A 27413-nucleotide genomic window follows, 5' to 3' on the forward strand; every position below is an offset into this window, starting at 1 on the left:
GTGTGTGTGTGTGTGTGTGTGTGTGTGTGTGTGTGTGTGTATCAAAGCAGCTTACAACAATCAAACCACAGTAAAATCTGAAAAACAGTTTAAAATATGTATAACAACAAAACCCCTTAAGAGAGAAACTAATTACGAAAGAATGATAGAATAGACTCATAACCACATTAAAAGCCCTCAGGAATAAAATAAAAAAGTGTTGACTTCCATCTGAAAGCAGAGAAACAAGGGAGTCAACCTAATCTCTCTGGGGAGGGTATTTCACAATTCCAAATGTTACGCACCAGCCCAGTGAGAGACAAGTATCGATAAAGTGAAACTTCTCTGCAAACTTCCTATCTACTATATCTCTAACAATGGTATAAGAATGTATGCTCCCCTGGACAGTATGAGTTGTCACTCAGGAACAGCTAATGACAGAAAAGTTTGCATTTGGCTCAAAATGAATCCCTTTTGTACAGCAACTGTGAAATGAAACATTTAAAAACTACAGTTAACGAAACATTTAAAAACTACAGTTTCTGGAGTGCTAAAAGCACTCCAGAAAGCTTGAGTACCACAGAACAGTCTATTAGTGAAAACTAGCTGACCGGGCGCAGAGCATCTACGCCCCTAGTTCTCCCTGACTCTTCCCCCCACCCTTCAGCCCCATTTTGTTCTCCCCCCACCCCAGTTCATTCCCACCCACCCCCAATTCTTTCCCACCCCCATCGTCCCGGTTTGTTTTCCCTCGGCGGCCAGGCTTCTCTTCCCCGCCCGCAGCCGCTTCTCCTCCCCACCACTTCCAGAAAGTCAGTCGTTCGCCGCTCCCTGGTGCTAGTCCAGGTGTGGCGGGCGGCCAACTGCCTCCTGCCGTGCGTGGGGCTCCACCGCCCAGCCAAACTCCTTACTGCCCGCGTCTGTCAGGAACTCTCGCGAGGGTTCCGCCACTCTCACGAGATTTCTGCCACACATAAGTATATAGATACTTTTGGCTCCCTTTGTTGGTTAGCAGTTCACTAGCAGATTAACCCATAAACACCATATTCCTAAAAGCACCTTTCATTAAGAGTGAATTTCTGTTCTCTTATTTGTCAAAGGGAAAAGTGGAGTCTTTCCTTACCGTAATGAGAAAGCACCCAAACTGTCTCTTGCTAGTGTCAGCTCTTTTGATTTTTGCTTCGTAGTTCTCATTTCTTGACAATGTGAGGGAAAGCCCTCACAGTGTCCTGAACAACATTCATCAAACATGTCCAAAACCTGAACCACAAGTTCTGCAAGTCAACAACCTGTACAACTCCCAACTGGACACAAGCTGTCATGTATCTCTAGCACAGCAGTCCTATGCATGCTATCAAGCAAGCAAGTTGTATCAGAACTTAAAGCTGAGTAAACAATCTTAGGTTCAGACAATATTATTCCCCCAATACCATCACCCCAAAATGCATCTGCAGAGCAATAATCCAACATCTTAAGTCTACAAATAGAACTGAACTGGTTCATATGTCACACAGAACCACAGCTAAAGCTGGTTCTGCACAACATCTTGGGAATTATTATTATTTTATTTATTATTTTTACATTTATATCCCGCTCTTTCTGCAAGGAGCCCAGAGCAGTGTACTACATACTTGAGTTTCTCTTTCACAACAACCCTGTGAAGTAGGTTAGGCGGAGAGAGAAGTGACTGGCCCAGAGTCACCCAGCTAGTTTCATGGCTGAATGGGGATTTGAACTCAGGTCTCCCCGGTCCTAGTCCAGCACTCTAACCACTACACCAGCTCCCTACTCCCCTGCAGGCCTCCCAGAAATTCTAGTTCCAATCTAGATTAAAAAGAAGCTGAGATTGGCCGTGGCATCTGAATTAACTAATCTTGATTTATTCTAACCAACTCACTTCAAATAAACCTAGATATGAACCCAAAGTTTGAAGAGGGTTACCTATCTAGGTTTATTGTGTTTAAATATCTCCCACTGAAATCATTGAGACTTAAAAGTGTTTAACTTTGTGCCCAAATGTCGTTTGGGGCAGTAGCGTAGCGAGGCTGGCGGCAGCCTGTGTGCGGCCGCTGTAGCCCCTGGCCCTGCCCCCCACGTCTGACATCAGATGCAGCCTAGCTAGCTACGCCACCGCGTCAGGGAGCAAGCAGTAGGAAGGGCGCGAAAGCAGCACAGTGTCAGAAGTTGGCATCTGCTTGCAAACAGCAGTTAAGGGGCTGCAAAGTGGGTGCTCTCGCTCAAACTAGAGGAGGACAGCAGAGGCCACCTGGAATGGGGAACAGCCCTGACTGAACAGGTGTACTGTGTACTGAACATATGTACTGTCTCATTCTGATCTACTGTATTGTTGGGTTTTATCTGTCCGCCCCAGGCTCTGTAATTAATCCTAGTCAATGAGTCGTCAGCGTTTGTTCTTCTCAAATACAGTGTTGTGGTCCAGTGTGTACATGGCGTGAGTGTGGAAGCCACTTTCTTGTCAATGTTCGTGATTATTATACGGATAGAACAAAACACTAGTAATGAGAGTAGATCATGTCATTTGGAATACAGGTTTCTAAGTTGCTTTTAAAATTATCATCTCAGCTCCCAGAGCCACTTCTCCTAACACTAGGGGGCATTGGCTGACCTCTCTACCTAGCCGGATCAACTCGGTTCCTCCTCCTGTTTCTCCAGCTACAAGAGTTGCGGCTTCCCTTCATCCGCACAATTTTCCTCCAATAAAAAGGTTGCCGCCTTGGTTCCTCTCCTCCTCATGGCTGCGCTCTGGCTGCTTGGGCCAGCAGAGCGGCTCTCCCTACCTTTAAGGCAGGGAGAGCCGTGCCGGCCACGCTGGCAATGCAGCGGGGCCAATCGGCAGCGAGACTAGTAGGAGTGGCTCTCCCTGCACAGTTAGGGAGAGCCACTCTGGCCATGCAGCATGGCCGATTTCGGCTCCAGATGAGGCTCCGTGGCCCCATCTGGGACCAAAATAACACCCTCACATCTGACGTCGGACACGGGGGGGGCGTGTCTGGGCCCACACTTGCGGCCCCTGATTGGTGAGTGGCCCAGGTTCTTTGAACCCTTTCGCCCAATGGTAGCTCTGCCCCTGGTTTGGGGCACAATCCAGTCAAATCACACGCCACTGCAGACTTATGGAATCAGTCATTGTAGGCTCAAAACCCTACATTTGTTGATGGCTGGTATATATTTAGCTGCGGATATAAAAGAGAAACTGTGCTTCTCCCCCACCCCTTAACAGGTAATTAATGTAGAGCGTGCAATCTATGTCTCCCTCCATCTATCCCATTCAGCTTTAGTCCCTGAGGAGCCTTTTTTATTCTCAGTTTAGAGTGGAAAGGGAAGGAGAATAGTCTCGTCATTAGTCAAAGCAACTGAATCAATTTCATGTGGAAACATTCCTGGCTTATGCTTGGATAGAACAACACGGCCACTGAAAGAGATGAATCTATAGTTTCCACGTGGGCAGAGAATGTTGATCTACGGGAATGACTACTACATGCAAAAAAGCCCTAGCATGCCATACAAGTTTGAGACGGTATACAAGAAAATACAGAATTCCTAAGGGCTGGTTCACATGTGTATGTACATCACTCAATGACCTGCATGTGTGAATGGGCCATCACAGGTAACATCACGAACAGAACTTTCATATCTCCTTACACCATCTCAAAACATTGTGCTTTTCAATAAAGTCAGGTGGCATAATCAGCTGTCAGTTATCATGGGTATAGTGACCCAGTGTAGTGAAATCAAATGATAAACCAGACCAAACAGTTATAGCAAGAATCCCACATCAATTGTAACTAACAATTTCTATTGCCCCCTCTGCCTGTCTGTTCAGCTAGACTCTGGCTGTATTGGAAGCACAGTCGGATATGTACTACCTAAATATCTAGGTAGTAACTCAACATGTCTACTAAGGTAAAGTGTGCCATCAAGTCGATTTCGACTCCAGGCGCCCACAGAGACCTGTGGTTTTGTTTTAGTAGAACACAAGAGAGGTTTACCATTGCTTCCTCAGTATGAGATGATGCCTTTCAGAGTCTTCCTATATCGCTGCTGCCTGATATAGGTGTTTCCCACAGTCTAGGAAACATACCAGCAGGGATTGAAACCAGCAACCTTCTGCTTGTTAGTAAAGCATTTCCTCACTGCACCACTTAAGGCAAGAATCGAACAGGTCTATTACCCAGTATTTTAAAAAAAATAATAATGATTTGTTCATATATCACTTTTAAACAAAAAAAAACCACTTTTAAACCAAAAAATAAAAAATAATAATAAGCTCTCCAGAAGACAAAAGCATTGGCAAGATTATTCCTTGTCCCAAAGAGCCTCACTGTCGGAGGGGCACTATGGTGGGTTGAATAGGGACAGTTGCTGTCTCCCTGCTAAATATAAAAATGCCACCACTTTAAAAGGTACCTCTTTGCCTTGTTAGGCAAGGAAAATTTGTGCCATTGAGTCGGTGTTGACTCCTGGTGACCACAGAGCCATGTGGTTTTCTTGGTAGAATACAGGAGGGGTTTACCATTGCCATCTCCCATGCAATATGAGATTATGCCTTTCAGTATCTTCCTATTTCAGGGTTCTGCCTAATATAGGAGTTTCCCATATTCTGGGAACGCACCAGCGGGGATTCAAACTAACAGCCTCCTGCTATCTAGGCAGGTTACTTAAGCTATACTAATCTACAGCAGAGGTTAATCTGTCCCCTGGCAGAAGATATCTACCTAGAAGGTAAAGTACTAAGTACAAGTTAAGTTTTGGTAAAGTACAAGTTAACCCCTGCTAACTTGGCAAAGAGGCAACTTTTAACATGGTGATTCTCAGGGGGAAAGTAACTGGCCCTATCCACGCCCAGCACAGAACTTCCAGTGACTGTTGCTGGTGTCTATCTTATGTTTATTTTAGATTGTGAGTCCTTTGGGGACAGGGGTCCAGCTTATTTATTTATTATTTCTCTATGTAAACTGCCCTGAGCCATTTCTGGAAGAGCAGTATAAAAACCGAATAAATAATAATAATAATAATAATAATGCAGGAAAATGAAAGAATTCTGACAAACTCCAGTAAAATAACTGCATTACATCTGTAACAGCAAAAAGATAGTTCTGCTGCATCTCAAAGACTGGACAGTTTACTGTGGTATGTTTTCATAATCGCCAATAGCCTACTGTTCAGATGAGAAGATGGTAGGAATTGAGACATAGTGGAGAATAAAGCCCTCATCGGGTCGGGAGTTACAAGAAGTGTGGTTGCCGTACCCAGGTACAGCGTTCACGAGAGTATCAGGAAACCCTGTCCCCCAACACTGACATGCTCCATAGCCGCTCTGCTGAGAGGATTTATCCCCAGGTACAGAGTCTGCCTCTGCAGACAACCACTGCACTCAAGGGGTGGGGGGGGGGGGCTATGAAGTATGTCAGTGTGCAGTGTGGGGGCAAGGCTTCCTGGCACACTCCCACGGTCACTGTACCCGAGTACAGTGTTCATGCTCTTCATAACACCTGAAGAGAGCTTAAATCATGCTTAGAACCAGGGAGAGTTAGTGGCTCCAGAGTTGAGTTTTGGACCTGAGAGATCTGGTCCAAGGCTCACTTCTGTCGCTTCTTGCATGGATAGCTGTGGGCAAGTCACTCCCTCAGCCTCAGTTTCCCGTCTGTAAAGTGAGGGTAGCAGCAGCAGTGGCCTAATGCACAGAGCATTGTGAAGGTGGACATAATGAAGGAACTAAAGGCACTTTGCAAATGAAGACTGCTACAGACCCATAAACAGTAAGTTAACAGGGCGCGCGAACTAGAGACAGCACCACGCCGTGACAGGTGGAGAGCACACAAATCAGAAGGAAGTTTGAATCTTTAAACACTACACAAGATGCTAAAATACCTTTCATTACCAAGGGGGCGATAACTGCTTGGCGGGGGAAAGGGTGCAAAAAACGCAACTGCAAGGGAAGCATGGAGCATTTCGGGAAGCATAGTGGTTGGAGTTCCTTTCAAACCTACCTATCCCATGTGTGGAGGCAGACTCTCTCTCTCACACACACACACACACCTGCAGGCTTAGAGCCTGGAATATCCCGTAAGACAGAAAGAAGGCAGCGCACCTCATCTAGCCCAACCCCGGCCGCTCCTGACTAGCTCCAGTCCAGCCTTCCGGACGGGCTGCAGCTCAGCATCTTTCCCAGGCCAACGGGGGCGTGGCGAGGCGGGTAAGCAGCTTCAAGTCAAGCCAGGAAGGTGCCTGTGCGCCCCAGCAGCAGGATCCGGCAAGCGGAGGCAGGCCAGGATGCGCCCTTGCTTGTCTTCCGCCGCCCAGCAGCCACATCCCCGGCCAAGCGCCTCCCAATCTCCCTCTCGCTTTGTTGCGGCGGGCTGAGCTCTCCCCTCTCTAGCTCTCCTCCTCCCGTCCCGTCCGGCTTCGATTCACCAGGCGCTCTCCAGAACCGGGAGTTTCCGACACTAGGGAGCCCCGAAGCGACAGCCAGACTGCCTGGTGCTGATGTCTCCCTTGTCCGGCTCCGGGAATCTCCTCCGCCCCCCACCGCGTTGCAGGAAGGAGGCCTCTGCGGAGGATGCACCTACCCGGGCTGTGCTGGGGGAGTGGGGAGGTGAGTAGGAAGAGCCCCACCGCAGGGGCCCGTTCGTGGCGATGCGGTTCGGCTGTTCTCAGTCAGCAGGTCATCACCTCCCGCGCCTCCATCGAAGACTCCAGGCGCCTGCTGCTTTTAACCCGGCGGCTGGAGATTAAATGTGCCAGTGAAAAGGAACCCATAGCCTGGATGCGGTTGCAAACTGCACATGCTCTCTGCTGTCAGCCGGCCCCGCCCCGCCACCCCGCCCCGTAACTCTTTCGCTGCTGCACCGGCTCGCTGCAAGCCAGCCAGCCAAGGGGTGGGAGAGAGGAGGTCTGCACCGATTAGCGTGCCTCTTTCGGGCTTAGCTTCCTGCCTCCCCGCCCGCCGCCTGCTCATCCCATCTTCCTCCAGGCCTGCTTGCTCTCCTTGCTGCTGCAGCTTGCGAAGGCTTAGTCAGGTCCTTTACTAGCTGCTGCAGCCCCTTCCTTCCTGGTTTGAATAATTTACCTGTCAGATTTGCATGCGGGAGAGTTTGCTGTGCTACCTCCGGCAGCGGACAACAGAGGCCCAGAAATCCACACAGCTAGTTGGGACCTGAGGCCAGCCAGAGGTTGGGCCTGCCCTGCCATCTATCCACCTTGTGGGTCCATTATGCTAAGGAGCCGGCCTGACTTTGAAACCCTGTGATGGGCCATAACTGACATGATGTCTGCACCTCACAACTCCCAAATGACTCTACACCCGCTCTGCAGTCTGTTATGGGCCTTTCTCCACGTGCGGAGAAAGGCCTGCCCATAAGGGACTGCAGACCCGCGTGCAGTTATTGGGTGGGAGGAGGGGATGTGGAAGGAGTTCTCGCTCACTTCCCTTGCTGCTGCCACAGGGGCGTAACAAGACTGGAGTGGGCCCAGAGACAAAATTTTTAAATGGGCCCCTCGCTGAGGATCACACACACTGAGGATCGCTGAGTAGTAATCGCCGAGTAACCCCCTCGCTGAGGATCACACACACACACACTTCACAATATATAGTCATGTGACTTGCCTCTGGGGGGCCCCTCGAGGCGTGGGGCCCCCCAGGCAGCTGCCTCCCCTTGCCTAATAGTAGTTACGCCCCGGTGCTGCCAGCGGCATTGCTAAAAGGGGGAACTTTCCCCACAGCCCACCACCACCCTCCTTGCTGCAGCCACCCCTGCTGTGTTGTAAAGGTAAGGGGGGGGGGACTTTCCCCTTGCTCTCCTCCCAGCAGCTGCTGCTGTGCAGCCTTTGCTGACCTTATCCTGCCACGCAGAAGGGCAGTTTTTAAGGAGAAAAATGGGGGCTTTCCCCTCACCCCCAGAGAGGGGTGGCAAAATTTATTGCTGCTCAAATTTTGCTGTTGTAGGCAAGTGTCTACTCTGCCTTTGCTTAAATCCACCACTGCCCCGGTTAGGACAGCCTTGCCCAGAGCTGCCTACACTGGTAGCCCAAGTTTTTGAAACAGGCTTTTACCTGGGTTAAAGGGTGCAAGCATACAGGGTGATGAGTAGGGATGTGCACGGAACCAGGTTGGGGTGGCTAGAGGGGGTGGGGGGTGTCTTCTTCTAAAGAAGCCTGCATTTGATCCCTTAGAGTTGAGCAATTATAGGCCTGCACTTAGAGTTGAGCAATTATAGAGTTGAGCAATTATAGGGTTAAAGGGTGCAAGCATACAGGGTGATGAGTAGGGATGTGCACAGAACCAGGTTTGGGTGGCTAGAGGGGGTGGGGGGTGTCTTCTTCTAAAGAAGCCTGCATTAAGATCCCTTAAGATCCCCCCCCTTTTTTTTTTTTTTGAGTACCCAGAATGTTGGGGGCAATATGCTAAATCATTGTAAACCGCTTAGAGAGCTCCGGCTATAAAGTGGTATATAAATGTAAGTGCTATTGCTATTAGAGTTGAGCAATTATAGGCCTGTTTCCAACCTCCCATGGCTGAACAAGGTAATTGAGAGGGTGGTGGCCTCTCAGCTCCAGATGGTTTTAGAGGAAACTGATTATCTAGACCCATTTCAAACTGGTTTTCAGGCAGGCTATGGAGTAGAGACTGTCTTGGTCGGCCTGATGGATGATCTTCAATTGGGGATTGACAGAGGAAGTGTGACTCTGTTGGTCCTTTTGGACCTAACCCTATAATTGCTGTTGGTCTCTCTGTTGGTCCTTTTGGACCTAACCCTATAATTGCTTAACTAAGTGCGGGGGAGGGTGCACTTACCCCTCCCCCCACTTCCCCCCACCAGCGCTTGGTGTCTGTAAAAGCCTTCGAGGTGGCAGTGTACCTCCCTACCTCCCCTTCCCCCTCTTGGGTCGGAAGTAGCCGGACATACAGGGTGCATGTCGTGTGCGTGTGCATGTCAGACAGGTGTGTGATGTGTGCACACGCACCCGCTACTTCCGGCCACTTCCAGCCGAAGAGGGAGAAGGTACACAGGGAGGTACACTGCCGGCCACCCCGAAGGCTTTTACAGACACCGAGCACCAGCGGGGGGAAGGCAGGGGGAGGGGTAAGTGCACCCTACCCACCCTTAAAGTGACACCCCCCTCCCAGCTTCTAACTTGGAAACACACACACACCCCATGTTTGAACCTGTTTAGAGGCTGTAAAAGGGCCTCCAAACAGGTTCGTGCATATCCCTAGTGCGGAGCATAAACTTAAGTGCCTAGAACGCTCAACTCCTGGGGGAATCCTCCGATGCACTGCACTCATTTTGTGGTGCATTTTGGGATTCCTGGAGGCCGGGAAAATGAGTCCCAGCCTCAAGCATAGCGTGGATTGTGTGGGTGTACACCAGCGCACCAAAGAGGACATCAACGATCATCGGTGGGGGGGAGGCAGGTCCATCCCTGCTCTTCCCCCTGCCTGCCCACTCTTCCCATCTCTATTTTAGTAGTGAGAACGACCTTAATGTATGTTTAAACTACCTCAGCAGAGACCAAGGACAAAACCCATAGGGAAGTTTGTGCTCTTGGACAGCTTCCATTCATTTCAGTTGTGTTTGAATATCTTGGTGGATAGTGCCCCAAGCAATTTACTCTTGGAAGAGTATTTTGTTATTTAAATGGAAGTCAGCTTTCATTCCATCCATCAGTTCAGGTGGACTGACACTGATTTGTTATCAGTGGGGCTCCTTGTGTAGATCAGAACAGATAGATCTACATGCAGCAAAACAAGGTGGTAGAATCCTGAAATGGTAGAGTAAAACATTTTAAACTGCAGGTGGTAGATGCCATTTGTATTGCTCTTCCATGTTCCAACCTTCTTGCAAGTAACACACACACATACACCACTCCTTGCTAACTCCTTGCTCTACTAATTGTACACTCGTATAGAGCTTTTTATGTAGGGGAGGATTCAAAAACATAATCCCCTGACTGCAGGCTGACATGGTGCAGTCTGCTCTGCTACTTCAGGACTCTTCTATCTTATTCTGCTGCACGTACAGATCAAGCCTAAAATCCAGCTAACCAAGTTCTATAAATATTGCCCAGTCAGAAATGAGGTGTTTCTATGTAGTTGTAACAGTGTGATCTTGTTTATCCTCAGCTGCCATATTGTCTGACTTGTAGCTGACTGAGAATTCTGTTGCATTACTACATGCACTTTTGGACTTAGAAATCTACCACTGTATAAACGTCATTCTACAGAGTGTAAATGTTTCCTTCAAAAAGCATCACCAGGGAGATGTTACAAGTCAAAATGTCATTTTAAAAAACTTGCAGTCCTTTTTTTTTTTTTTTGCTAAGTACTATGGATCAAGTTGCAAATATTTGTTTAAAAGGAATGATTAGTTCACGTGGCTTCATCTCGTTGTTCTTTTAGATGCCAAGTTCTTTGTTCTTTTAGATGCCAGTGAGGTTTGCCTAGCTTTATTTTATCTTTTTGTTTATTTATTTATTTATTAAACTTCTGTACCATCAAACTTTCATCTCTGGGCAGTTAACATAAAACAATTAAAACACATATAAAAAGTTAAAACAATTCAACAATTTAAAATCAACCATAAAATTAAAACAGACAGTTTTTAAAAGCTGGGAAAGCTTCGGTGAAAAGATGGGTTTTCAGATGTTTATTTGTTTTTTAAAATTGCCAGATATGGGGAGGATTGTGTCTCAACAGGGCCCACATTCCACAATCTTGGGGCAGTAACCGAGAAGGCCCGTCTCTGTGTAGCCACCAGATGAGTTGGCGGCGGTAACTGGAGACGGACCTCCTCAGATGACCTCAATGGGAGGTGTGACTCATAGTGAAGAAGATGCTCTCTTAAATTCCCAGGGCATAAGCTGTTTAGGGCTTTATAAGTTATAACTAGCACTTTGTATTTTGCCTGGAAAGCTATTGGCAGCCAGTGAAGCTCCATCAGCAAAGGAATAATGTGGTCTCTCTGAGATGACCCAGAGACCAACATGGCTGCTGCATTCTGAACCAACTGAAGTTTCCGGACTACGTACAAAGGCAGCCCCATGAAGAGCACATTACAGAAATCAAGTCTGGAGGTTACCAACAAATGTACTACTGTTCTGAGGTCATTGATCTCGAGAAACGGGCGCAGCTGACATATCAGCTGGAGCTGATAGAAAGCACCCCTGGCCACCGCCTCAACCTGAGAAACCAAGGAGAGGTGTGGATCCGGAAGTACTCCCAGACTGTGAACCTGTTCCTTTTGGGGAAGTGTGACCCCATCTAGAACAGGTAGATCTAGATCATCTCCGGAGTTCTGACCTCACACAATAAGTACCTCCATCTTATCTGGATTCAGCTTCAATTTATTCTCCCTCATCCAGCCCATTACTGCTTCTAGGCAGGCATTTAGAGAGGATATGCCAGCCCCTGAAGAAGTTGACATGGAGAAATAGATCTGGGTGTCATCAGCGTACTGATAACACCCAGTTCCAAATACCCTGATGATCTCTCCCAGCAGTTTCATGTAGATGCTAAAAAGCACTGAAGAAAGTATGAAGCCTTGAGTGACACCATACTTAAGCTCAGATCTCGAAGAGCAACAGTCTCCAGTTGACAACATCTGGAATCTGTCCTAGAGGTAAGAGCGGAACCACTGTAAAACAGTGCCTCCCACCCCCAACCCTCTCAGACGTTCCAGAAGGATACTATAGTTGATAGTATCAAAAGCTGCTAAGAGGTCCAAAAGGACCAACAGAGTCACACTTCCTCTGTCAATCCCCAATTGAAGATCATCCATCAGGCCGACCAAGGCAGTCTCTACTCCATAGCCTGCCCGAAAACCAGTTTGAAATGGGTCTAGATAATCAGTTTCCTCCAAGACCATCTGGAGCTGAGAGGCCACCACCCTCTCAATTACCTTGCCCAGCCATGGGAGATTGGAAACTGGCCTATAATTGCTCAACTCTGAGGGATCTAATGCAGGCTTCTTTAGAAGAGGTCTAATAATTGCCTTCTTAAGACAAGGAGGCATCCTGCCTCCCTCAGAGAAGCATTTATGATTTCTACCACGCCTCCTACAAGAGCCTCCCTGCTAGATAGAACAAGCCATGTTGGACAAGGGTCAAGAGAACAAGTGGTAGGCCTCACTGCTCCAAGCAGCTTGTCCACATCCTCAGGAGTCACAAACTGAAACCGATCCATTCAAATCGCATAAGAGTTGTTGGACACCTCCTGTTCAGACATCAAATTAATTGTGGAATCTCCATGTTCCAGTTCTCAACCAGGGCATCAACAGGATCACCGGCAAAGCCAACATTGAATCCCTCCAAGGTTTCTTGGAATCCTACCGGATCCAATAACTTCTTCAGGTGGACCATTCTAATAGGCCCCTCACCCCTGCGGTGGTGGTAAGTGGTTGTAAGTCCAACCTTAACCAGATGGTGGTCCATCCATGACAATGGGGAGATCACAGGAGTCCCCACCCACAGAACACCACCCTGATCAGAGTAGAAGACCAAATCAAGCGTGTGACCTGTAGTATGCATCAGTCCAGAGACTACTTAGGATAGGCCCATAGTTGTCATGGCTGCTATGAACTCCTGGGCTGCCTTGGACAAATTGGTCCCGAAATGAACATTGAAGTCCCCCAGCACCAAGAGTCTGGGAGACTCCAACGCAAGTTCTGCAACCAGGTCTGTGAGCTCAGTAAGAGATTCTGTTGGGCAGCGGGGCGATCGGTACACCAACAGAAGTCCCACTCTATCCCTGGTCCCCAAACTTAAGTACACACATTCAATATGGTCTGATACCCTAACAGAGACCCTGGTAAGGGAGATGTTATCCTTATAGACCACAGCCACTCCACCTCCCCGCCCATGTCCCCATACCAGCTCCTTCCCCCCCACCACCCACTTTGTTCTTTTAGATGCCAGGTAAAGACCTTTTAGTTCACTCAGGCCTTTTAAATTTTGATTTTTAAATTTGATTATTAAAACTGACTTTAAAAAAAGTTTTTGAATTGTTTTATTTTGTAGTCTGTGTGTGTGTGTGTGTTGTGATTTCATGTTATGTGTTTTTACTTGATGTTTTAATGCTGTGTTGTGAGTCGCCCACAGAACAATTTGTTATAGGGCAGCTAACAAATAAAGTTGTCGTCTTCATCATATTTTATTATATAGTCACACCCATTATAAATTCAGTCTCTCCTGGATTCACAGTAAAGTGACCTTGTGGTCTTTCTCTTTCACACAGACAAACACACACTCCTTGCACATAGAAAACTAGATTCAGGGAGAAGGTTCTAATCTAACCTTCTCAGTAGCCTGTTCAGGCATTCAATCAATGCTGCCGTACACGCTTACAAGGCTGCAAGCAGGTGGAAGTCCTGCCCCTGGCCCGTCACTCACACTCCCAACCCAGCCCCCTGATCACGGAAATGGGTGCGATCACGTTTATGGCATTCGCTTCTTCAGATGAATGCTGCAGTAAGCATGAAAAGAGGGTGAGTGACGGGCCAGGAGTACGACCGTCTGTACTGTGGTGTTGACTGAATGCCCAAAGTGTCATCTAGTTTTTTGTGTGGAGTTGTTTTTTAAAGAAAAGCATTCAGCCATGTGAGCCTCACACCTTCACCCTGAAGTGGTGCAGTCCAGAACCAGTTTATCACCTAATCTATTGTTTGTGGAAACTAGACCCTTGTTTCCCTTCCACATTAAAAGAGCTTGTAGACCTTTATGGCTAGAATGAAGGTGCTGCCTGTGCAGGTTTCATAATAAGGTCTCTTGGAAACCCAGGGCAGTGCTGTAGTGCCTATGCTCAAGGCATTAGGAATGTGCCTTGTTATTCTTCTGGGCAAGACTGAGGTCTGAAGGGAGTTGTCAGCCAGTGGAAGGGCAGGGCAGTGAAGCATCCTGTCAGCCCCAAAAGCAACAAGGCACCGTTATCTGTAATAGGGAGGAGACATGAACAGGTTATCCCAGGATCTGGAATAAGAAAAATAAAGCATCAGGACCAAGGACAGGTCACAGAGACAGGGCAACTGGACTCCAGGTTTAGGTAGACTAAGGGCTGGTCCATTGCTGATCAATAATATTTCAAGTCTGATATATTCAGACTGAAGTCTGAAGTATTGTTGCAGGGAGGTATGTGGTCGTGGCCACATCTTCCTGGAGAATATCAGCTCCCAGAGATAGAGTTAGTGTGCTGATCTTGAGCTGTATGCTCTGAAGCAATGCTGGTAGTGCCCCTGCGAATTATGTGGAAACAAAGGCTGCCAATAGCAGAAAAGGAACTGCTGTGTCTGGGGACATTGGAAAGGCGACATTCCCAGGGACTAGGTATGAAGATGCATGGTCCCTGTGGGTGTTTATCATTGGTGGAGATCTCAGCAGAGAAAGGTGGGTCAGTAGCTGCTTCCTGGGACAGTCTTCACATGTCTCAAGTTCTTCAGTCTCCTAGGACTCCAGTAATGAAGAGGTTCCTGAGGATAGGTCCTGACTCCTGAGCCATGGTAGTTGTCTGGAATCATTTGTTATTCTCCATGGGCAGCCTGGTAAATACCAAATTAAAAGCCTGTAACACTGTTTGTTCCACTTGCATGATTTAGCAGAAAATTCAGGACAATCTTTCCAGCATCCACTTCCTTTGAAGACAAAACTGGAGAAGTATTGTCTCTTTGAGAATTGTCTTTTTAAAAAAATACACATTTACAGGCTGGGAAAGAATAGTAAGGAGGCAAAAGCAAGCTTTGATTCCACAGCAGAATTGGCACAGGCCCCCAGAGCCCAACAAGCTCCGGGCATCCAGGCTGTTTCTGCCAAATCTGTCCTCCAATAACACAAATTCAAAACACTTCCCTTTTGAATTCAAAGGAGGTGAATTCAAAACGTTAAATTCCAAAGTATCTAGCTGATCAAGCAAACAGATTTTAATGGAGTCCTTGATTCAGTGAAATGATTACATACATCAATTTACAGCACAATTCCATGGCTATTTACTAAGAATAAGCCCCACTGATTTCCACAGGACATACTCCTGAGCAAGACTGCATAGAATGAACATATGAAGTATCTTATGCTAAGTCAGACTATTGGGCCACCCAGCTTAGTATTGTCATCACTGGTTGGCAGCAGCTCTTCAGGGTTTCAGACGGGTTTGCTGCACCAGCCAACTACAAGCTAAATAGGGGGTGAGTGTTGCAAGGAACAGTCACACACTGATTATCATGTCTGTTTCATAACCTGGACTTGGCTCCCCTCTGCCGCCCCCCCCCCACTACACCTACCTGCTTATCCCCATTCTCTAGGTCGGTGCTCCACACTCAGGAGACTTTGTAGTTGTGGGTGCCCAGCAGACAGTGTCTTGAAGAAATGTCACATTTGCCATATGGACAGGCCAGTCTTGATTTCTTTGTAATATAAAGGCCTTATATTAGTTTATCACAGCTTTTTTAATCTTGTGGTAGAATGGATCTGCTTACTTCTTTTAAGAAATATATTATTTCAAAATACCATGTTTTTTATTTTGGTTAATTATGGTAGCAGTGCCAGTACTACTGGGTTTAATTCTCATCTGCTCAACAATGATCTCTTCAATAATTCTGAATAAGTCTAAAACCAAAAAGCCATCCCTGAAGGTTTCTCTCTTGTGGCTGCCAAAATGACAGGCTATAGGAAGTTGTGGATGAGTCAAGCTTCTATTCAATTTCTTAAATGAGACCATTCTCTCAGCTAGAAGTTTTGTTCCAGGTGTTTTAAAAGATGAATAAGTTTTTACATCCATAGGAAATAGGTCTTGGGGAAAATGTAAGTCTTTGAAAAATGTGAATGAAAATAGTTCAAACATTAAAAAATTATCTTTTGACTCTTCCTGCAGTGCTTTCAACAAAAAATATATAGTTAAAGCTTTTGAGTATAAATTTCAAGTATATTTCCTGTATACTTGAAATGGAGATCTAATATTTTTCTATCAGCTGAAGTAATATAGGAGAAAAAGGCAAATTATGCAAAACAGGTATGCCACTATAGTGAATCTGATTTGCATAATACAACAATTATGCTTCGTGGTTTTGTAGTTCTTGGATATCGCACTCTATCAGAAGGAGTTATGCGAGCCAAAGATCCATCATGTTCACATTGTGCTATGTCTGCTGATTGGAAAGCCTTGTGAAAGATAGTTTAGCGCTGTTAAGGCCCGTGAGTCAAGCTTGGGGGATAAAAGCTTGCAGGATAAAAGGCAGCTGATCAGGATAGTCACAAAAATATAAAGGTATTCTTTGTCCACTTCACTGAATACCTTTGATGCAAGCAAAGCAAGGTAATCCATTAGGACCTATTCGGGTTGTGGCCTTACAAAGGAACAAATGTTTTGCATAAGAAATCACTTGAATAGGAGGACTGTTTGAATTCTCCTTTCTAAAGACTTCATTATTTATTTAAATATATGAGGTTGGTCTCTTAACTGTATTTTGGCCATGTACATTATTTATAAAACTATATACATAGATGCCAAATAATTGTCATTCATGTTAACTAAAACAGGATGTTAAACAAACAAACAAACAAACAAACAAAAATGTCTCCCAGCTATTTATGATTAAATTCTTCCTCAGTCCTAGATGCTCCAATCTAAACACATTCCCTCAGAGAAAGCCCAGCCAGAGCAAAACAATCTCATTCGTCTAATTTGTACTCTGTAGGATCAAGAACAGAAATGCATCCCAGGACTACTTTTCTGAATAATTTGGTTCAAATTTTCTAAAATCGAAGTCCACAGCTGACACGTCTTGGTCAAAAAGATACTGCTAACAGATGCCACCTGGCCTGCAGACATGCCAGCTCAGTGGTAACAGAAGGGAGCAACAGCTATTAGAAATGGGACTTCCTAATCAGTTACACTGGGATGGCGGAGTGACAGAGAATGAAATGCAAGCTTTGCCTCACCATCTCATACTGCCTTCTCAAAGTGCTCTTCTGACAAAACTGCTTGCTGACCAGGATTCTAAAAGAACCTGGGGTCTGCAAGCAGAGGAAATTTCCTTAACATCCAAAGAACCAAAGGATTATTAGATCCTGTTTGATCCTATGAAAATTGCAGATTATCTTTATTCAGGCTCATTGACCTTCCATCCTTCGAATGGCCAGAGAATCTTAATGTCCTAGGCCCAGTCAGCCAGACATTCTGGTAGGGAGTTGACATTGAATTAAATAATAATAAACAATGCACATTTCAGGAGTTTTGAAAGGACTGAAGATCTCTTAACCTAGATACAATACAAGTATGTATTAGGGATGTGCACAAAATGGATTATGCATTTTGTTTTGAACTCGAAACAATACTCAGATGGCCAAAACATTTCATTGAAACAGAGGTCGACCTGGTTGTTTCAACAGAACAGACCCCAAAACATTTTTAGTGTTTCAGCCATAGGGAACAATGGGAACATAAGAAGCTGCCATATACTGAATCAGACCATTGGTCTGTCTAGCTCAGTATTGTCTTCACAGACTGACAGCGACTTCTCCAAGGTTGCAGGCAGGAATCTCTCTCAGCCCTATCTTAGAGAAGCCAGGGAGGGAACTTGAAACCTTCTGTTCTTCCCAGAGCAGCTCCATCCCCTGACGGGGAATATCTTATAGTGCTCCACTTCTGGTCTCCCATTCATATGCAACCACGGCAGATCCTGCTTAGCTAAGGGGACAGGTCATGCTTGCTACCTCAAGACTAGCTCTCCTCTCCTAAAACCCAAAACACCCAAACTGGTTTGGGTGGTAGGGCGTGATGAGTGCTACTTATCACCCATCCCACAAAAAGAATGAACAAGTGGGTGATTTTTAACAAATGTTTAACAGATTTTCAATCCCCTTCCTAATTATTCCTAGCACAGAATCAGCCTTTTTCACAGCTGCCACACACTGAGACAACACTTTCAATGAGCTGTCCACCATGAACCCAAGATCACTCTCCTGGTCAGTCACTGACAGCTCAAATCCCATCAGCGAATAAGTTGGTGTTTTTTGCCCCAATGTGCATCACTTTACACTTGCTTACATTGAATTGCATTTGCCATTTTGTTTCTCCACTCACCAAAAAGCTGAAAAAATAGAGGTCTTTTTGGAGCTCCTCATAATCCATTGTGGATTTCACTACCCTAAATAGTTTAGTGTCATCTGCAAATTTGGCCACTTCGCTGGTCACCCCAACTTCTAGATCATTTATGAACAAATTAAAGAGCACTGGTCCCAGTACTGACCCCTGGGGGACCCCACTTCCTACCTACCTCCATTGTGAAAACTGTCCATTTATTCCTACGCTCTGTTTCCTGTCCTTCAACCAGTTACCAAACCACACATGCACTTGTTCCCTTATTCCATGACTGCTAAGTTTGCTCAACTGCCTTTGGTGGGCAACTTTATCAAAAGCTTTTTGGACATCCAAGTATACTATGTCAACTGGATCACCTTTATTCAGATGCCTGTTGACAAGCTCAAAGAACTCCAAAAGGTTAGTGAGGCAAGACTTTCCCTTGCAAAAGCCATGCTGGTTCTTCTTCAACAAGGCCTTTTCTTCTATATTCTTAACAATTTTGTCCTTAAGTACGCTTTCTATGAATTTACCTGGCACCAAAGTTAAGCTGACTGGCCTGTAATTTCCCGGATCCCCCCTGGATCCCTTCTTGAAAATTGGAGTCACATTGGCTATTTTCCAGTTCTCTGGTACAGAGCCTGATTGTAGGGACAAGTTATATATTTTTGCTAGGAGATCTGCAATTTCACATCTGAGTTCCTTCAGAACTCTTGGGTTGATGCCATCTGGCCCTGACGATTTGTTAAATTTTTAGTTTTTCAAGACAGTTTAGAACATCTTCCCTTGTCACCTCAAATTGGCCCAGTTCCTCAGCCACTAAACCTGAAAAGCTCAATTCTGGAGAGGGTATATGGTCAGTAACCTCCACCGTGAAGACAGATGCAAAGAACTCATCCAGCTTCTCTGCAATCTCCTTGTCCTTCTTAATAATCCCTTTCACACTCTCATCATCTAGGTGTCCAACCACCTCCCTGGCAGGTTTTCTACTTCTGATCTATTTAAAGAAGTTTTTGTTATTCCCCTTCTAGCTATATGCTCCTCCAACTCTCTCTTTGAATCCCTTATTGTCTCACATTTCTTTTGCCAGAGTTTATGTTCCTTCCTGTTCTCTTCATTGGGGCAGGACTTGCATTTTCTGAAGGAAGTCTTCTTCCCTTTTATAGCTTCCCTGACTCTACTTGTTAGCCGCACTGTCGTCCTCCTGGACTTGGTGGTACCTTTCCTCCTGTGCTTCTAGTACTGTGGTTTTAAATAAGTTCCATGCTTTCTGGAGTGATTTGACCCTCCTGACTTTCCCTTTCAAATTCATTCTTACCAGTCTCCTCATTTTTTAGAAGTTTCCTCTTCTGAAGTCCAACACATCTGGAAGAGATGCAGGGATTGGGGCCCGCCCAGCTCCTGGAAGTCCCAGGATGCCCCACGTGAGTGTGCTGGGCATTCTGGGGAGACCCCCGATGCTGGAAGGCTTGTTGTTGCCTCCCGGTGGGGGTCTCCTCATGAGTCACTGCAGTTAGCGCTGCGCCATGGTGACTCACAATCACAGAAACAGAGTTCAATCCACTAATCTCTTTTTAGGGGAGGGATATCTAAGCGGGCTAGCTGCTGCTGAACCACCGGCCTCACCTGTGAGCCCAGTGGTTCTCATGACTGCTCAAGAGCAGGCTGTGCTCCCTTAGTCCACTTCCAAGCTGTCATGAGAATAGCCTCATGGTATGTACTTGTTCATTTTCTCTGTTATGACCTGTGGTTACAACATTACAATTTTGACTGACTGGCCTCCCAGTACCCTTAAATATATTTTGAAACTTCCTCCTTTGGGCTCCCCCCCCCCCCAGCCAATGGGGGCACAGTTGCCCATGACAACACTTGATTTGTATGTTAACAAGCCAACCTAGAACCAAAGAAATCACAAGCCATTTGGAAGCCAGTGTCAGAAAACCAATCAGCAAGGGGAAAACAGGCCTCCAGAATCGTGCTCAAAATGTTGAAACGTTGCTAATCAAAATGTGGTTGTTGTTTTTTCAGAGCTCAAAACAGGCCCTTTATTTAAAGGGTGTTTTGTTTTGAGCTCAAAACACTTGAAACGGCCCATTTCGAGTTGAAATATTTCAACAGTGAAACATTTTGCACATCGGTGATATATACGTATGGAATCTTCATGTGGGGCCCCTCATTTGTTTGTTTATCAATCATATTTATATACAGCCTGATATATACATCTCTTTATGTACAAGGCCTGGTTTGTATTGTTGCAGGTGCCCCACCCCCCACCTTCTGTATAAGTCAATTCTGTATGGACTGCTTTAGCTCTCTCCTCACCTTCCAAGATCTGTCTGAACATGTAGTTTTTATCTTCTGATGCTCCCTGTCTGTCCTTGCCAAGGTAATAGGTACGTACACACAGTATCTGGACCAAGATGGCCAGGCAAGACGTGGAACCCAGGATGCACAGGATTGGTTCTGGGCAAACAAGATTCATCCAAGGAAGGACTATAGTGAGTCAGGACAAGCAGATTGAAAAGCTGAGGAGAATGTTCACGCAGTCTCAGAGGAGGCTGTAACTGAAATCCACAGTCAGACACTCAACAATTGAAATGTAAACTACCCTTTAAGCTGCCACTTCCTACTTCCTTTTGCAAGCACTACTGAAAATTCAAGGCCAAACAGAACAGGGTGACTACTTTGTCTGCCTAAAATTCATTCCAGGTACAGCTGTGCAGGGTTGAGCCATGAGTCCTGAAGCAAAGTTTGTAAAATGTGTAGATTATTGAAAGGGAAAATCCATGAGGGTCACTAATTTGCACATTTAACTGTGGAGAAAACTTCAGAAAACATTTCAAGAATATGCAGATATGCTAGAAAATGAGGATATTATATAAAATGTAAGATTTCCTTTACAGGGAGAAACGTATGAGCTCCAAGCAAGGTTTCTCTTGTTCCACTTGGAAGGCATAAGCTTTCATATAACGTCTGTGAATCATTGTGCAGTTACAAAGCAGAGTAAATGAATAAGTGAAAAGGGAGATCTGTTCTGAAAAGGAACCACCAAGGATTTAGAAGCAAATGCTTTCTGACATGCTGTGGGGGACACCATACATTATTCACCAGCTCAAAGCACAGTGGGCCAGAGAAAGTGATTTATACAAAATAATTTAGGTCAAAATTTCCAAGGGAAAAATGAGCAAAATGTCCTGTAAACAACTTCCCTGAGGAACAGAGGCATAACTAGGGAAAACAGCGCCTGGGGCAAGCACTGAAATGGCGCCCCCCCCGCCGCCCCCCCAACATACTACATTATACTTAGGTTTTTCCTCACAAGCGCCCGCCGCCGCCGCCAAGCCAGGCCACTGACTGGCCGCCAGGCGCCAGCAAAGCAATGGGGGGGGCGGAGGCGGCGCAGAAGGGACCGCTCGTGGGGAAGGGGGCAGCGACGCTCTCCCTTGACTGCTGCAGCGCTGCTGCACTGAGCAGGAAACATTTGTATTAACAAAAAAATTAAAAAATTTTTTTTAAAATTTGGTCATGGCAGCGCCCCCCACGTGACCAGAAAAGATGCCGCCCGGGGCACGTGCCCCCCCGCCCCCCCTATAGTTACGCCTCTGCTGAGGAATAATATGGAAAGTATTTTTGGCTGCATATGTGCATATAACTAAAATGGAGACTTTCCTGGGAAAAGAAGGTAATAATTTACAGTAACTTGTCTGTGGTTGCATAGGTAACTGCTTAAGCAGATCTATACATTTTGCTGTTGACATTATCAGGTATATCCTGATAATGGTTGTTTGTGGGTGCAACTGTGTTTGTAGTCTGTGTTTCAGCAAACCTAACTTTTCTAGTGGTAGAATCCGGTCACATATGGTAAAAATTGGTGTCCCTACCATAGCGGGGAAATGCTTGACTAACAAGCAGAAGGTTCAAATCCCAGCTGGTACTATATTGGGCAGCAGCAATACAGGAAAATGCTGAAAGGCATCTTCTCATACTGTGCAGGAGGAGGAAATGGTAAACCCCTCCTGTATTCTACCAAAGAAAACCACAGGGCTCTGTGGACGCCAGGAGTTGAAATCGACTTGATGGCACACTTTACCTTTACCTTATCATAATGTCAAAGCTTCCAAAATAAACCTTGCCAGAGTTCTGATACTGTAAATCTCAAGATCAGTTGAAATTTGACAACTGATTTCTCATGTTAATCATTTATCTCCAAATGACAATAGCCCTGCTGTGAACATTCAAAGCAAGCTAGTGACATTTCTTGGGGGGCTTTATCAGTTATCAGTACTGGTCAACATTCACTGAAATTCCATTTGCTCTAACATACATGCAATCTCCCTATAGCATGCAACCCCTCAAAAATCAAGGGGATGACTTCAAGGCCAGGGGAAAGTGTACCTATGAGCGACTGTGTTGATTGCTTGAAACAATTCTTTATTCCATTGATCTGCTAGGCAGGAAGTCCACTGGATTTGGTGGTCACACCCCACAGAATATTCTTGAATCCTACTGGATCCACAAGTCTCTGGATCCACCTCCCTTGCTGAGAGAAACCCCTATTGTCCTATAGTTCTCTAGAAAATGGTGTAGATTAAAGTTTGATATAGATGTTGTGACCAGACCTATAAGTGAAGGCAAGGCTGGTCTTAGGGGGAGGCAACCAGATGGCTGTCTGGGGTGCTGGGCTTGGGGGCTATGAACATCTGAGTGCAGACATCTCCATCAAGCAAGCAAGATGAACTGTAGTTATGCAGCTATCGGAAGTGTTGTCAAGTGGCCATTGTAGTGAGATATAAAAATGAGGCAAAGTAAAGTGGATGGGGCCATAGCTCAGTGGTAAAGCATCTACTTTGCATGTACAAGGTCCTAGGTTCAATCCCTGACAACATCTCCAGGTAGTGCCTGAAACTTTGGAGAAGCTTTGAGACAAGAGACAGCACATAGTCCTTCACTTCCAACAACCCCCACCCCACCATCTGCTTGAAGGGAGCCAGTTCTGTGCACATCCCTGCTCTGCAGCATGGGTTGCATTTGGACTATAGTTCTTTATATTTTAAATCCTGAATTAACTTATTTAAATCCTGTAATTAGTTTTCAGGAAGAGTTCTACAGGCCCAAAGTATACACTTTGCAAAAAGAGTCTAGAAACATTGACCCAGTACTTTAAATACCCTTTTACTTTCTCTTGTATCCCCTGAACAGGAGGTGCTTGACATTCTGACTGCGTACAAAGGGGTATTGTTAAATGAAAGCTAATTAGGATGGGATTTCATGTTGCTAAGAGCTACGGCTTTGGTATGCAAGGGAGTCAAACAGCAAGGGCAGAGTGTAAGTATCAAATGCTTATTATTGCTTCACACTCCCCTTTGCCAAGCAATGGGAGTTCAGGGTAGCATAACTGGAGGAAAATAGTGGCCCATTGAAAGCTACCACACACCAATGTCTTTTAGATCTGGGGGATGTTTAGCCATATCCATGGAGGACCACTCCTGTATCAAGGAGCTACAATAAAAGGATTGTGCAAACAAGAACAAAATCCAAATTTTAAATTATTTACTTCTTGAAGACTTCTGTTGTCTTTGTAACACAGGACCTGACAAATCCCAGGCATCAGGGACTCATGGCACCTAGAGTAGGATAGTCAGAGGTAGAGTTACTTAATAAAATATTTGTCTCAGGAAATCCTGTTTCTGTTCTAAGTATGTTACATGTAATAGTGACAAAAAGAAGCCCATTTACCCCTTCCCCACCACCATAATGTCCATCACTAAAGCGGGTAATTTTGCCAAGTGTCTGGCTCCTAATTTTTTTTTTGACTAGCCTAGCTCATAGATACAAAGAAAATGTGTGAAGACCTTTTTAATAATCTGTTTGTTTATACAGGTGGCTCTCGGTCTCTGTGGTCTTGGCACTCACAGTTTCGCAAATCCGCCGTTGTATACCCAACCTTGTTATCCATGGTACACAGTTTCATATATTTGTAGTTTTCAGCAGTGTAGTTCTGCCCTTACATGGTCATGCTCTTGCTGCACATCTCACGGGTTGTGAGAGATGTTTGGAGGAGGACGGTAAAGAGCTTTGGTCTTCATGTTTAACGTGTTTTGTGCTTCTAAAAACCACTTGGGGTAGCCTTTGGCAGTCTTGGGTTTCCTTAGGGAGACATAGGGGGGCTTTAGGAGCCTCTTTTGAGCCATTCTTGTGGAGCTTCTTGGAGCCCTTTTCTGGATCCTCTTGTGCTGCCCTTGTAAAATGCTAATTATCACTTTTATAAATTTAAGTTTGATGAAAACATTTTTTAATTAAATTCAAATTAGAATTCAATTTAAATGTTGATAATTACAGTACTGTATTATTTAATTTAAATTGCAATTTAAATTCAATTTAAATTAAAAATTGATTTTAATTATCCAATGAAAATTGATTCTCCTCTCACTCTTGGATTCTCACACACTCTTCTGTGTATATTTACTTGAGATGGATTTAATTTTGTGCTGCCTCTTTGGCCAACCTACCAACCAAACAGGGCAGGGGCTTGTGCTCCTAAATGCTGGACCAACTGTGGGGTGAGGAAACTTCGTGATTACACTTTATTGGAGCAGCTGGGTGGCATTGCTGGAGGAGCTAGAGAGTGGAAGATCTGAGGTGGACTAGGTACAGTGCTGTGCTCCATCCTTTTTTCTGTCTTTTCAGTAATTGTTCGGTCATTTTCCTCAGCTCCAGAACCTAATCCCCCAATTCCCATTTAAAAAATTTGTTTATTTATTTCTCAAGTTTGTAGACCACCCTAAACATCTGTCTCTGTGTGGTTTACAACAACATAGAACAAATTAAAAATGAAAACCTTACAACAATTTAAAATAGTCAAGTTAAAAAGCTTGGGTGAAAAAAGAGCCTTTAGGGACTTTTAAAAAGTTGTCAGAGATGGAGAGGCTCTTATTTCAGCAGGGAGCACATTCTAGAGTCTCAGGGCAGCAATAGAGAAGGCCCATCCTTGAGTAGCCATCAGACAAGCTGGTGGCAACTGCAGATGAACCTCTCCAGGGTGCTTTCCAGATTAAACCCTACAACAGTGTCACTACGGATCTGCTAAGTGTGCTTCTGTACTTCCTGTGTTGTGACACTGCAGTCTCTGCGCTGACTCATGGTACCATTCACATTCCCAATGCCTTATTTCGGATTTTATATTTGCGTTATCTTTGTGAAATTGGCCCATGCTATGTTGGCCCCGTTTGGGAGGGAGATCCCAAATGCAGCCCTGTTTGAGAGGGAGATCAGCCCGCACTGCGTTGGCAGTGTGGCCAGAACAGCTCTCCCTGCCTTTAAAGGCAGGGAGAGTCAGTTCGGCCCGCGCTGCTCAATGCAGCACGGGCCGATCTCCCTTCCAAATGGGGCCACGCAGCCCTGTTTGGGTGGGAGACCACATCCCTGCGCCTGACATCAAGTGCGGGGCGTGGCTAGCCGGCCCCTGCATCTGACGTCAGACACGAGGTGGGACCAGGGGGCTGTGGTGGCCAAACACAGGTTGCCACTAGCTTCCCTCTGCTCCTGAGCAGAATCTCTGCAAAACAGTGCCTCCCACCCCCAACCCCTTCAGACATCCCAGAAGGATACAATGGCTGATAGTATCAGAAGCCACCAAGTGATCCAAAGGAACCACCTCAAAAGAGTCCATAGATTTAAGATTTCATTATCTGTGGTTTCATTATCCATGTTTGTAGGCCAGAACGGAACCCCTGCAAATAATGAGGGCCACCTGTAACACTAAAGAAGTCATTTAGGGAAGTATCAATTGCACCCTGACAGTGCAAGTCCCACAAAAACATCAGTCTAGACCTCCAGATACTACCAGCATTACAAGCAAAAAAGAGTTTCCCCAGCCCTTTTCAGACTCTGTCTGAGACATAGTGCTTTCCCCCTCCACCATTCAATAATGCTTTAATTGCCATATATTCCTGAGGGAATGAAGCAAACAAATGTTATGACCTCTTTGCTACAGCTAATTGCCCCTTAACCAGCTTCTATTGTTCTTCTCAGTAGCAGCTTCCACTGTGGTCAAGAGAGGGATAACCATTACCAGATGATTAGGTTATTTCTGTTGGTACAAACACTTTTAGCAAGGTCACTATAACTTTCTGGCACAAGCGTAACTGAACGTTTAAAGTGATGGGTTCCATTGCCCTTCTGAAACAACACAGGAAGTGCCTAAGGAGGCTTGCTTCTCTATAAGCAAACAACAGAAAGCATAATCTCAGGTCATTCAACAGACAATGGCCCTGTGCAGACAACATTTAATCTGGGGATTTATTGTGTGTATAGTAAGTAAGTAATTTAATATTACGGTCAATGACCAGTCAACATACACTTCAAAATACAGATCAAAATACAAATCAGCTTAAAACTAAATCTAAATAACAGAGCATCAAGGGATACAAGAATCTCAATCACAGCTAATCAGTTTCTCTCATCTCAGTTTACAGGCTGTTGCACAGAATCTTGCTGTCCCCGCTGTAACAACTGCATGTTGGTCTGCCAAGAGATAGGAGATGTAGTACTCTTCTGATTGGCCTGGCCGATTTTTTAAAGAATGGTTCAATCCGGATAATACGAATGTCCCTATAGTATGCACAGTGTAAAAGAACATGTAAGACAGACTCAGTGTCGCCTGAACAACATGGACATAACCAGTTCCTAAGCAGTATCACCTTAAATCTGCCATCCAAAACAGCCGAAGGCAAGGCATTAAACCTCACCAGTGAAAAAGCTATCTCCTCTGATTTAAGGTGGTCAAGTGGGTGAGGTATGCAGCTGGCTGAGGGTAGTTTGAAAAACCACCTAAAGTACTACTGGTGATAACCAGACTTAAATCCAGTTGTTTCTCCATATCCAGTAAAGAAAAATAAAGTGTGCCCTGTGGTTGGTTTTGGTAGAAAACCGGAGGGGTTTAGCATTGCCATCTCCCACCCAATATGAGATGATGCCTTTCAGCATCTCTCTATATTGCTGCTGCCCAATATATTATTATTATTTATTCAATTTTTATACTGCTCTTCCAAAAATGGCTCAGGGAGGTTTACACAGAGAAATAATAAATAAGATGGATCCCTGTCCCCAAAGGGCTCACAATCTAAAAAGAAACATAAGATGGACACCAGCAACAGTCACTGGAGGTACTGTTCTGGGGGTGGATAGGGCCAGTTATTCTCTGCCTGCTGAATAAAGAGAATCATCATGTTAAAAGGTGCCTCTTTACCAAGTTAGCAGGGAATGTTAGCATACAACTCTCATAATCCCTGGCTATTGGCCACTGTGGCTGGGAATTATGGCAGTTGTAGTCCAAAAACAGCTGGGGAGCCTA

At 45.3% G+C, this 27413-nt stretch overlaps 1 protein-coding gene across 10 annotated transcripts in view; it reads right to left on the reverse strand.

The window, feature by feature from the left end:
* Positions 1-27413, reverse strand: part of TMEM229B (transmembrane protein 229B) — a 156312-nt gene that overhangs the window by 101147 nt on the left and 27752 nt on the right. For 6 of the 10 annotated variants that reach the window (XR_008312959.1, XR_008312964.1, XR_008312950.1 and 3 more), the window contains exon 1: positions 6570-6803. The exons of 1 other annotated variant lie outside the window; for it this stretch is intronic. Coding sequence is in view for 1 of the 9 variants with exons in the window: in XM_053282943.1 (XP_053138918.1) it covers positions 6092-6096 (5 nt within the window). In the remaining 8 variants the exon portion in view is untranslated. Of the gene's footprint in view, positions 1-6091; positions 6529-6569; positions 6804-27413 lie in introns of those variants that run through there. 3 more of the 10 variants (XM_053282943.1, XM_053282948.1, XR_008312952.1) reach the window with 2 other exon arrangements.

This window comes from Hemicordylus capensis, chromosome 1, assembly GCF_027244095.1.
Source record: "Hemicordylus capensis ecotype Gifberg chromosome 1, rHemCap1.1.pri, whole genome shotgun sequence".
Classification (NCBI taxonomy): Eukaryota; Metazoa; Chordata; class Lepidosauria; order Squamata; family Cordylidae; genus Hemicordylus; species Hemicordylus capensis.